Source organism: Electrophorus electricus, chromosome 14 (assembly GCF_013358815.1).
Source record: "Electrophorus electricus isolate fEleEle1 chromosome 14, fEleEle1.pri, whole genome shotgun sequence".
Classification (NCBI taxonomy): domain Eukaryota; kingdom Metazoa; phylum Chordata; class Actinopteri; order Gymnotiformes; family Gymnotidae; genus Electrophorus; species Electrophorus electricus.
Genome location: NC_049548.1, coordinates 4,820,541 through 4,833,230, shown reverse-complemented (window position 1 = coordinate 4,833,230; position 12,690 = coordinate 4,820,541). Strand labels below are relative to the sequence as shown.

The window sequence follows — 12,690 nt, the reverse complement described above, 5'->3', positions numbered from 1 at the left end:
GGCTGTAGACTGTATTGATCTGTATCTTTAGCTCAGCCTTTTCTAACATCAGACAGTGAGTATGCTATCAGTCCAACCACACTATATAGAGTTCAAACTTAAGTAGAGAGAGAGTAGAGCAGCGAGGGAGATACAGGAGGGGGGAGATAATGGGATGGATGGATGAGGCATTACAGGCCCTAGCCAGATGCGTCTGGGAGTGCTGTCCTCTGACCTTGGCATGTTCAGAGACACACTGTACCATGGTATGAAACATAGATTACAGAAATTCCGAGAAACAGACTTAAAAAACAGACATAAAAACTATGAGAAATGATCATACATGGGTCAGCTTGACATCAAAGTCGATAATTAGAATAATTAACAAAAGCAAATAATAGAGGGCATATGAATTCCTTTAGTTCAGTTGTATAAATTCTAATAGAGAAAGCAAGGTTAGTAAAACTGTCCTCTTACCCTTCTGCAAAAAGCTATTTATACAAAATTCTAAACAGTCATATCTTCATGTAGCATACTCAGCTGAGTTTAGATCATAGCTACAAAGGATATCATTGGTTTAAGTAGTGTACAATGGCGTATGATGATGATAAGGACAATGATGGAGAGAACACTCCAATTTCAACAACATTATGCCAGAAGGATCCAATAAGTCATTTCAGCTATTCTGGAGTCTGGGCCAATGAGACAACCAATAATGAGGAGGAATCAAGTCCTGAAGAATGCTCTTGAAGTTGTTGCTGGGGTCAGCAATACTAGTGCAACACTTGGGGATTATAAAGTCAACTGGATAAGAACTAGTCTAATGAAAGTCATCTTTGCAAATTCATCATCTTGTCAGGGCAACTGTGATATTACCAAGAGTGAGTGATGCATCATTAATTAGTTGATCTACCTGTTTCATGACATCATCTGATGGAATCGGGGCTATTGCTTTAATTTAGTTTAAGGTGGTCCTTCACTCACACTCATCAAGTTGTTGTTCATGGTTATTTAATGAGCACTGAAGCCTTTCAATTTTTTTTTCAGAGTACCTGAAGTGGCTGTTTTGTGTGTTTTTTTTTACACTCATCAATTAACATAGCAGTTTTACCATTATTTTCTGAGGATTTAAACTCCTAATACTGGAACTCCAAATACTGGTTCAACTGGTATCCAGTTGTGATACAAGTTTCTTGGCAAGATATTCTAGGATGGTTCATTAGTTGAACAGACAACAGTTAAAATTTCAGGATGCAATTAAGGTTTTGCATTATTAACGATTATTAATAATATTCATATGTTATGGGCTAAAGCCGTTAAAGTGTAATTTATCTCACTTCCAATATATCTGAAAGGAGTACAGAGTGATCTTGACATTCAGTGGGACATATATGAGTAGGCCTGCATCTCCCACTAATTATTTTGTTGACGCCCTGAGGCTTTTCGAGTTCATATTTATGACGAATCTAACTTACCCAACATGCAGACAAAAGTGCCTGTAAACGTATGCCGCGAGAAATGGATGAAATACGTCTAGAAACACACGTCACTGGTACTTTAAAGCGCATATTAAATATTTTGCAAATCATATCGACAGTAAAATCATATTCACATCCTGTTGATCACCGAGGATCTCCCACAAGCTGTTAAAAGAGATGGACCCGAGGTTTTGCCACGTTACGCTACGGTGCATTTGCTCAAATGTGTCCCCTGTAATTTCTCGGTTTGAGCGAAGCGCTGTTTTTCCATGGATCTTCGAAGTGTTTGAACTAAAGTAGAATAATCGCGAGCAACATAGTTTTCTATGAAAGATCGGTATTTTAATTCTGTATAAATCAAAGAAAGGAGCAGTTCGTTTTTGGTGAGGGGGAGCGTTCTGCATTATGCAGAAGGGGCACAGTTTCTCTGGGCGCAAATAAAATAATGGGAGAGAAATGAGAAAGAAAACAAAAGCGAAGCGAATTCTTGACTACGAAAATGAAGAGGACGAGGAAGAAGAACAAAAACTGGATGAATTCTATGTAAGATATAAATGAAACGTTTTAAGTGTTTATGACACCTCTTATTTGTTTGTTGCTATTATTGGAATATCCATCTGAAAATAATAATTAGAATCACACCAATCGACTGTCCAACAGCACGGTCTGCAGAAACGAAGAAAACAAATGTATCCTGCCAAAGAGCGAACAGAGGAAAATTCATCAGCAGCTACGGGTCTCCAGAAGTTGGATATAAGGGTTTGGGCTTTTTTTTTTACTAATATGTGTTTATTTTTTTTTTTTATTTTAGGAAAATTTGACCAATTGAAATGAACGACTGAATCACACTTTTACGATCTTAGAGGTCCATAAGCCTGACAAGCAAGTAATCTTTTACAGATAATTTATTGTTCGCTCTTGTACTTTCTTGCACACAAAAAAACAATGCAATGATATCCAACACCAGTGGTGTGAGGCAGGGCAGGCAGCCATGCCTGTTCGCTAATGGAGAACAATAGGGTAAAGCATGGTACAGAGTGCATCATTTACACAGCTTATCAACAGCCTATTACAAAATTATTATTATTATTATCATGTTCTGTCATAATTCTGTTGTTATGCAGGCGTTTGAAAAACTGCCGCGACTTGAAAAGTTACTTTTTAAAGTTTTATTTTTTAATGTCACTTTTTTTTCAATGTACTTTAGAACTTGGTGCCGTCGTTCGGTGTCCGCAATGTTTCTAGCGACGTTTTTTTTTTTTTTTTTTTTTAAATTCGGTGCTCTGTCATGTACTTCTGTTAGGGGTTTGAGTTCGACCGCTCTCCTGCAGACAACTTTAATGACAGTCACACTACTTCCGAGGTAAGAGAGCACAGGTGCGCCCAGCATTTTGCACATCTGATTGGTGACATTATGGGGAGACCTGTGCTATGCTGTGTTCTAGCAGGAGGCTGACTATTTGCAGTCTTATTCGAAGATGGAACTAATTGCCATGGTCCTATGCATGCAGAGGGAAATGGAGAGCTTGAAGGAACAACTTAGGTGCCTTACAGGTCACATGATTTCGTTTCTTTCCTTTTCTTCTCTTTTTTGATGTATAAAGTGGTTCATGATTTGGTATGAAAACTCATTTCTCCCTTTTCAGTACTAAAGGTTAATGTAGCTTATAGTATGATTTAAAGTTATATTCAACATCACAAGCCTTCAAGGCACATTTCAAGATGCACTCCATGCATACGTCACAAAAATGTCTAACATTTCTTTTCTTGCTTGATTTTAACACCAGCATGTGGAAAACTGGCCAAAAACCTAGAGACTCTGATCGAGAAGACCCAGATCTGGCCTGATGGGGAAAAGACGACCTCGCTCCCTCTCTCCCCAAGCACCATGAGAGTCCCTGTGGAAATGGATGCTTTGATGCCATCTATGCTGTGTGTCCCAAATGTAATGAATGGGCAGTGGGTCAAGCAGGAGATTGTTGCACAAAAATCTAAGGAGTCCTCCCACAGGGACGGACTCTTCACAGAGGTACCTCAATTATTCAATTTAATGCCTTAACAACAACAACAACAACAATACTACTACTACTACAACTAATAATAATAATAATGTTATTATTCTTCTTATTATTATTATTGGTAGTAGTAGTAGTAGTAGTAGTAGTAGTAGTAGTAGTAGTACATGGTTCACTATCAGCTAAGGGTTGCACTCTTTTAATCTATATTGTTGACTATTTAAATTAGATATATTCTTCATAGTAGAAAAAAGACATTGTATTATTTCAGTTCATTACTCCTGAGCTTTTGGAGAGATGTAACACAGGCACCACTGCCCAGAAGCTGACCAATGATCTGCTTCGTGGACTCTATGAAAGAGACTGCCTAGCCTCTCACTCAATCTCTGGGGTTGTGTACAACAAGAGGGGTCAACCCAAGCCTGCCCTACCCACTGAGGAAGTCCAGGCCATTCTGAGTAAGTAACTCTCTGGAATTAGGCTCCAGGATGGCTCAAATATTTAGGGTCACAGAGTAGCTGGATCACATCAGCTCTGTCTATATAGTTGTGTTCAGTATGATGTAAAAGATAAATGAACACTCCTACTCTGAAGTTTGAATATATAAATTAGCAATCGTTTTGCAATTAAATATGAAAATAGAAAACTTTGATAATTTGATAGTTTTGAGAATGCCTTGTTTACACCTGCCTGGGAACACTGGTCATTAAATCATCATTTAGATTATGCAAATTCATTGTTATCCATGTCTGGATACAACTGTCTTACAGGAACTGTCCAGTATTTCTTTCCGGGGAAGACTGATGCAGAGATTAAGGGCTACATTAGACAGAAACTGCAAAATGAAGCAAAACGATTAAGGAAAAGACCTCCACTCTCTAGTTCAGAGTCTGGAGCTCTCAGTCTACCTTGCCCAAGATCAAGTCCTCAGTTGGATTCGATTGGACAAAAGTCTAATGTTTGATTAGTAGTCATCAGTTTTTGTGTTGTCTGATGAACTAGCCTTATTCAGTGTTAAATATGATCAAGAGATCAAAGGTTCCTGACTCAACAAAATTGATGAGTGTTTATATCATGTCATATTTGGATGGTCTTCAAGAATGTCACGATCATTTGCAATAGTTGTTTGGCTACTGATTGTTTTGACAGCATTGACATCAAATGCCAATAAAACTTTGAATTAGTTCAAATGTTGCATTTGCTAAGATCTTCAAATATTAAGAGCACAGTTAGTAAGATTATATGAATAATGTGTCTTTAAACATTTGATTTTTTAAATGTTTTGTATTTAATAAATATGTAGTAGCTACACTGCACAATGTCAGAAGGTGTGAACATTATTTTCATTGTATTTTAAATGTATTTCTTACTCTATTATGGTCTCTATGACTCAAATGTAGCTTTATGTATGGAATCTTTTGTTATTAAATCATGAAAAAGCAATCACATTTGCTGTATCAGGATTTGTATTTTTATGTATTTGTGTTGTGCAGGCCTATGTGCCCTTAATTATGACTGCATGAATGTGTATGAAAGAGAAATTGGGTGTATTAGTGTGTTAAAACCCCTGTGAATGTGGGCTATGGAGAACAATGTGAGCTGCATGTGGAGAGCTGGTGAGATGGAGGTAATCAATGACTGAGCGACACAAGCAGAGTGACAACAGCAGGGGTGCTGGGCCAGTTGTCTTGGCAACCCCACTCTTCTGGGCCACAGCAGTCTGGGTCTTACCCTGGCCAGTGCTTCTGAGCATCTGCCCACTGCAGGGACAAGGGGAATTGCAGCAAACAAATAAAGGATGAAAGGCAGGAGGAAAGATGTTTGGAGGACCTGAAAGAAACTGGGTCCCTCATTAAATTAAGTTAATTTGTGAAAAGCATGAGAACACTGTTGAGGTAGGCTTTTTGATTAATATTTGTCACTTTATCTTATTATTCAGCTCCTGTCCACTGGGACACAAATTGCTTGCAAAGGCTGCTTTTGAGGGTTGTGTGTCTAAGTCTGGCCTGATGGTTAGCCCAGACAATCACAGGACAGAGCACATCCCCTCTGCTTATCATAAACCTCATCCGGGGGGGGGGGGAGACAAAGAAAGGGGACAGACGTGTATGTGTGTGTGAAGCTAGAGGGATAAATTCCAGACGACAGAATTGGGCCAATAAATACATTTTTGTTGAATATGACCTAGACAACATGGAGAAATCACAGTGTAAAGTTCATACAGAAAACAATGGTGGCTTTCCTTTTCAAAGGACATTTTTAAGCCTTAATCTGAAAATGCCCTTTACTCTTGCACAAATTCTCTGGCTAGTATGCAGAGGATACGCCACAGTAGCGAGATAATGGTCATTAGGTCCTCAATCTTGTGAGCGTAATGTGTTTCAGACATGTGATTACGCTGGCTGCCCTGGGGCAGAGGGAGATGACACAGTGATGGAGCATCAAGGGCAGATGGGAGGTTTTACAGAGCTCTGAGGGAGGACTGTGTTGGTTAAATAGAACCGTTTCATTGTGCCAGCAATGTAGACAGTGTAAGATCTCTCTACTGCATGCTTCTACTCAGCTAATAGGATAAGGAAAATAACGAACAAACACAGGTTCTGTTTCTAAAAATATTTGTAGTGTTCAGATCATCTTAAAAAAAGAAAGTGTGTTCAGTGTAGCCCTTCCTCTGCCATTTAAAGATCGTCTTTTTTTCACCTATGCTTTTGGGAACCCAGTCCTGTTCATCATTATCAGGATGCGGTAAATGAAACACAAAGCCCATTCTTATGAGCTACTATGTAAGCTTAGCAATTGGCTAATACACAAAACATTCAAGTACTGTTCCTTATTACCTATGTCACCATGTGTCACAGAGCTTATAATGACAAGTGAGTGTTCTGTGAAACAAAGTTTGTATATGGGTAACCACAAGCTGGTCCTTAAACCCATTTCTAAAATTTGATAAATTCTAGATTACGACAAAACAACTCAGAATTAAGCTTGCTTCTATGGACAAATTAAACACAGTTCAATCAAATCAATCATCCTTAAACATCTTTAGACCAAATGAAGAGTAATGACAGTTAGAAAAATTGTTTATATGAAATATAATATTTATTCACAAAACGTTGCTTTTTGAAATTGATCATTTACACATGAACACCCATAAGGTTAACTGGCCGTTTGTTGTAACGTTTGGAAATGTCAGCTTCAATCTGTTGGGGGGGGGGGGCAGAGAAAATGTTTGTCTCACTGTCCTTGAAAGACAAATGTCAGATGTTACGTTTACTTAGCCTATATTTATCTTACAACAGAGTCAGCACTTGTGGCACCCACAGCAATTTCTCTCTCATTACATTAGCAGATCACAAAAGGTGACACCAGTACCATCTTCTATGATAGACTTTTTTATGAATTTTTATGAAGAGTTTATTATACCAGTTTCTGCAGTTCCTTGGCACGAGCAGCCAGCAGGTCGATGCGGGGCTCCAGATTGGCCTGCTCCTCCAGAGCCTCCTGCCGGCGTTGAGCCAGAGAGGCGCGCTTTAGCACCAAGATATCAGCCTGCTTCAGCTTCTGCCTCAGCATATCTGACACGCGCTCCACGTAGCTGAAACACACCTGCCTTAATGAAGTGCGAACAAGGCTTATAGTGGACTGTCCTGACTGCATGCTGAACTGTGGTGGGGGAGGGAGAACCCAAATCCTTGTTAGCTCAGTGGTTCCAGTTCCAGTCCTGGAGATGTGAGACTGCATTCTCGCTGAGGAGAGTAATTAGCTAATGACTTTACACAGGTGTGTTAGAACTGGGAAAATGCTCAAATGTGTGGTACACTGGTTCTCCAGGATTGAGACTGGGACCGATTCCCATTTTTCCAGGATAGTGGGAACTGCTGCATTGAAGAACATGGACACTGCCATTTAATAAGTTCCCTTCACGTTATTAGTGAAAACACTTTAACAAACAGACATGCAGAACTACCAAGGTGAGGGATCAGTAAGTAAACACTCACCGTGGCGATGCCTGGATCATGAACAGATGCTGCATGCGCAGCGAGGTCAGCCCCTCCAGGAGGCGGCGCACGTCCGCCAGCATGGCCTGCACTCTCTGGGCTGACTGCGCCTGGATGACACAGGGCGCCAGCTGGAACTGGCTCATGGCCACCATGTCCCCCTCCTCGCTCATCTCGCTCAACCGCTGGCACAGGAACAGCTCCAGCTAGCCAGCCGAACACAGTCGGGAGAGCAGTCAGACCACAGGAGAGACATGAGCAAACACAGCCGCCTCTACGTTTCCAGCTGAGATGAGCCATTCATTACAGCTGGAAACTGACTAAAAGGGTTCCAAAGTAATAAATTTTTCTGTGAGATCAAGCAATACATCAAAAAAGAGCTATTAGTACAAATACTTTGCTCAACATGTCAAGCTACAGCAGGACATAAACACTAAGAAGATTTATGAAAGGAAGTGCAACAGCAACATAGTTATTTACTTGTTGGTTTCAAATTGTTCCAAAGTTGTTTGAAGTCTTGAAAGGCAAGTAGTTCAAAAAAGTCTAGATGTGTACAAATGATGCTTTTTAGGAGTGGTATTTAAAGTGCTGAGCTGTAGTACCTCCATCAGTTCATCGATAAACTGGTTGCGTGTCTGTGAACTTTCAAGCAGAGAGAGTGCATCCCCTCCTCGGGCAATACCTTCAGGACCTGGTAACGAGGGCAGGGTGTTAATACTGTGAAGGCAGGAGAATGGCGAGCCAAAAACTGGACCGTTCCCAACATCCTATATCTACAAAATACATGCAATTAGTTAGAGAAACAAAAATGGTATTTACAGTCGGTGCCTGCATCAACAAGTTCAATTTCTCCTGCAGCAGGTTCGGATTCATCCCAGTCAATGCCACCAGCTCCTGTATCCTTTAAGGAACATCCAAGATACATATGCCTATTAATCACAAATATTTCTTAAAACTGCATTTCTTCAATGAGAAAAAACATTGTGTTTTGAAAGTAACATGCATGTGATGTCACACAAGTGAAATGCTTGTGCCTGTATCTCTTTTCCAGACTCGAGGGTGACGCCCCAGTCCACACTGTCCTTAACTGTGATCCCAGAATTCACGGCCTCGGTACCAGCCCCAGCACTCCAGTCACCCCAGTCAATCTGTATGGAGGGTGCATGCCACAGACGCACACATTCTACGACAAATAAGACCCATATCTGTGATAATCTGCACTTTAATCCCTGATTTACCTTTTCCTCTGTGACGGTATCAGGTGGCGCTTCCTCCACCACAGGTCTCTCTATAACCGTTGGGGCTCTTCCTGTCCGCCATTCATACATTGTTGCGTTTCCTTTTTGTTGAATGAATGACAGCATAGGCAGGACTGGCTCAGACCTAAAAAGATAAAATGTCATAATCTATATCTAATCGGAAATAAATAAATAAAAAATACCAACTGCTCCTTAAGGTATGTGGGTAAAATATGCATGGTTTGCTCTGAGTCTTGCACATGGGACTCACCAGTCACAGACAAAATTTGTGAAAGCTGCATATAGCTTTATGGGATCTTCCAGGCACGCTGCCCGCTTGCCAGTTTCCTCCAGCGTGGTGGGTAGATCCTTAACCAGCGCCTGCAACTCCCGCGCTACATTCTCCCCCTGACAAAGACAGACAGCAGGAAAGGTGTGTAAGACTCCTAATCCTGAGTGAGATTTCTGTAAACAAGTTAGTGCGAACAAGCTCAGAGGCCAGTTCTTCACATTTTTAGATGCGTCTTCTGAAGATCCTAAGGAAATGCTGCAATCAGCTACAGTCTCATTGGGACAGGAGAAATGCTGTTTGCTTACAATTTACATGTAGGCATGTAAGCAATTTTGCTCAGTTGTCTTATTCTGTTGTTCCCTGTGTACGATTACTGGTAAGATGGTTGATTGTAATTCATGCTAGTGAGAGGCATGCTATTTTCTTGTTGACTAAACTTATCAAGCTAACTTGAGTTGGAGTCAAATATTCACATAACATATGAGGATGCAAGAAACCTTTTTCATGCTTGTCACTGAAATGTTGGTAAACAACTCTTTAAAGTGCTGTATGCTAGCAAATTGCTGCATGGCCAAAATATGCTTGCGTTTGTCTCAGCAAACGTACTAAAAAAAAATATACATCTCAAGCAAAATGCAGAACATTTTTCTTATTTCATTTCTAAACTAGGAAATCGGGTTGACCATAGGTAGCTGTCTGAAGCTGAGGTGTATAAAAGACCACAGGCAGTGAAGTTCATCAGCTCACTATCATTTGACCAAAAGTCACTATCATTTGACCAAAAGTCAACTGATGAGTCACCGTTTTTGTTTTGTGATTGTCCCATTAAAGGGTAATTCTAACCCTAGCCCAAACTTTGTGGAATTTCCATTTAATATTGTTAACAGACATCTGTGACTCAACAACAGAGACAATATATATATATATAAATATATATATTTATTTATATATATATATTTAATTATATATATATATAAATTTTTTTTTTTTTTTTTTTTGCATTTAAGTATTTCACAGGATTCCGCCCCCGACCTCCAGGTTGCACACTCACCACTATGCCATACTGCCTGCATGCTGCATAATAGCGCTCCTTCATGTCTGCTGCTGTGCTCTGGCACTCCAGCTCTCGCCTGCTTAGCTCCTGCTGCAGCTGCTGGGCTTTAGCAATTTGCTTCCTCAGGGCAGGACCTTCATAACTCACAGTGCGACTCAGCAGACTGGCTAGCTCCGCTACACACACACCAGGCAGCACATCACACAATGACAGACCCAGTTCAAAGATAAAAGTACGCTTCCGGAAAGTCACATATTGTTTGCTCTTTGAGCATTACCTACCTAGGTAAGCATTGTCTTTTTCATACAGGGACACTATTTCTTGCCAGTCCTATTCACAATAAGCAAAAAGGAGACTAATTATAGTTCATATATAAACTTGCACACACAAGCACACTGGCCAGCAACACAGCAACATCTTGTCACCTTCATCCTCTGCGATGAATATCTGCCAAATATATTTTTGGAAGAGGCTTCTGTTCCTTTCAGTATTTCAACTATCCCTTAAACAGTGAAAGTAGTGGATGTCTGCAGTGAGAGAAAAAGACAATGAAGACAATGATGTACTCTTCTTTATTAATAATTTTTTTTTTACATTATGTTTGCTGCCAAATCTACAAAAAACGACAATGCAAAACATAAGGTGCATTTAGGCAGAGAGTAACTTTTCAAATGCACTCTGACACACTCTCACACTTAACACATAGCCTGTAGACAAAGTATAAGAACAGGCTAGCTGAACAAACGAGAGTATTTAGAAAATAAGGGTTACTCACGTAAGCCAGAAAGCAGCTGTTTGATCTCTTCACTCTCTGGCATATCCTGGATAGCTGCATTAATTTTCTCTCTGATGACCATCACTGCACTCTGCCATTTCAGAGAACAGTGCCTCCTATCAACCAGCCAGTCTGAAGGGTAGGGGAAAGCAAACAGTCACAGTACATTCAAACTAACGGTGATCATTTTTGAATGAATAAGTATTTCATACGGAATTATTAAACGCGCTCATTTTTATATAGCTATACACACAAATAAGATTACCGGGAAGCTTGCCGGTTTGAATGTCGATAGGAAGATTCTGAACATTCTGCAAATAACAAGCAAGGTTGTTATTAATATTTGAAGGTTGCAAACATTGCAAATACTATTTAACTTGTTAGAGAATAGCACGAGACAGCTAGCCAGGTTTCTAAAGCAGAGTCATGACGAACTTATATTTGACAAGTGGGCATCGGTGGGGAAACTGCTAACTAAATATCCATCCTCAACTGAGTTAATTCGTAGCCACCAACGATGCAACTATGACAGCTAGCTACTAAGCTAGCAAGCAAGCTGTCCTAGATGGTTTAAACACAAAAAACCCATAAAATTAGACAACTCAAGTTATAGAGAATGCAATTTGAGAATATAGCTGTACAAGAATTAGTTTAACAGGTCCAATCTAAAAAGGAATAACAAGCAAGTTAGTTAACCTAGCTAGCGTTAGCTGGCTAGCTTAGCTATGTTCATCAACATTGAAGTCGTTAGCGTTAAATAGTCAAGTTAGCAAACGTAGCTGTGTAACGCTAGAAAACAACAGCAGCACGAATTTAAATTTTGCTTCTTCTCCCACTTTACCTCCATCGAATTTCTGGTGTTTTGGTATTATGCTATATAATTACTGTAATATAAGCCACATATCCACTAGCTAGCATATGCTGTGTTCTTTAGACAGCTTATACGTTGACACGTAGTTAAACAGATAACCAATCAAAAGAAAGAATGAGAACCGGCAATAGTGACGAAGTTCCTGTGGAAAGCAAATCAGAGATGGCCTTGTCCCTAGAGCGAGTACGTTCTCACAATCACCAAAATAAAAGACATCAATTATCAAAACTACCTTTATTGTAAAGAAAACTGTTGACTTTCATGTATAAACTACAAGATGAGGTGAATTTTACCAATGTGCCAGACACTCCTATACAGAACGCCTTACATATTACAGAGGTAGGCAAATGTTCTGGTGGGTCTTGCCCAAGGACTCTTATTGATACAGCATAAAGCACTTGACCAGATGGGGTTTGAACCCCACTCTTTCACAGAAGCACCAACATTGTTACCAACTAATCTATACCACCAACCGTAAGAAAAATACAAAAAAATACAAAAAAATCCCGACAATTACACTCAAATTATTACATACAAATAATAATACAAAAAAATGACCTCTGCCATTAACGTTTTTCAATGTTCTTGAAAAAAAGCAAGCATCCCTTTGCCTCTTTGACACAGGCCCAAAAAATGGACCAACCTTGAAAAGCATTTTTGCATTTTCTACTTTAAATATAGTACTGATTTATACATTGATGATATTTGAAAGCAAGGCTTTAGGTTTCTGCATAATGAAGTGTAATTGTGCTATAACAGCATAGGTCACATTAGGCTGAACTGTCCACAAGGTGGCATGATTTTCTAAGAATTTAACAGTATACCAAGATAAGTGGAAGGTAACTATTAAAGGCAGGCTAGGCTCTGCTACATTTTAGTTAATTAAGTAGATTTTGTCACATGCTCACTCTCTTTTCAGGCTGGCTCATAAAGCTGCTTCCAAATAGGCTTCTCATGCATTTTTATTTAAATGACACCACTTTCACCTGG

General features: G+C 39.7%; 2 protein-coding genes across 3 annotated transcripts; one reads left to right on the top strand and one right to left on the bottom strand.

Annotated features, from left to right (window-relative positions):
• The first annotated feature begins 1,511 nt into the window (after nt 1-1,511).
• On the top strand, nt 1,512-4,882 carry si:ch211-194k22.8. 2 transcript variants are annotated; one of them, XM_027020651.2, is made up of 7 exons: nt 1,512-2,000; nt 2,118-2,216; nt 2,761-2,820; nt 2,906-3,011; nt 3,245-3,486; nt 3,744-3,930; nt 4,243-4,882. In XM_027020651.2, the coding sequence occupies exons 1-7, from the start codon at nt 1,914-1,916 to the stop codon at nt 4,434-4,436; spliced, it is 975 nt and encodes a 324-aa protein (XP_026876452.2). In that variant the 5' UTR covers nt 1,512-1,913; the 3' UTR covers nt 4,437-4,882. The 2 variants fall into 2 exon arrangements, with proteins under 2 accessions (XP_026876452.2, XP_026876451.2); XM_027020650.2 differs by having other exon boundaries at nt 2,903-3,011.
• Nucleotides 4,883-6,549: 1,667 nt separating this feature from the next.
• Nucleotides 6,550-11,786, bottom strand: cdk5rap3 (CDK5 regulatory subunit associated protein 3). Its single transcript, XM_027020640.2, is given in 15 exon segments — nt 6,550-6,672; nt 6,896-7,067; nt 7,471-7,676; nt 8,073-8,161; nt 8,290-8,371; nt 8,505-8,618; nt 8,709-8,853; nt 8,980-9,116; nt 10,052-10,230; nt 10,336-10,384; nt 10,480-10,554; nt 10,556-10,581; nt 10,830-10,961; nt 11,095-11,140; nt 11,671-11,786. Coding segments are annotated over 15 exon segments (1,524 nt in total). The 5' UTR covers nt 11,677-11,786; the 3' UTR covers nt 6,550-6,606.
• Nucleotides 11,787-12,690: the final 904 nt, after the last annotated feature.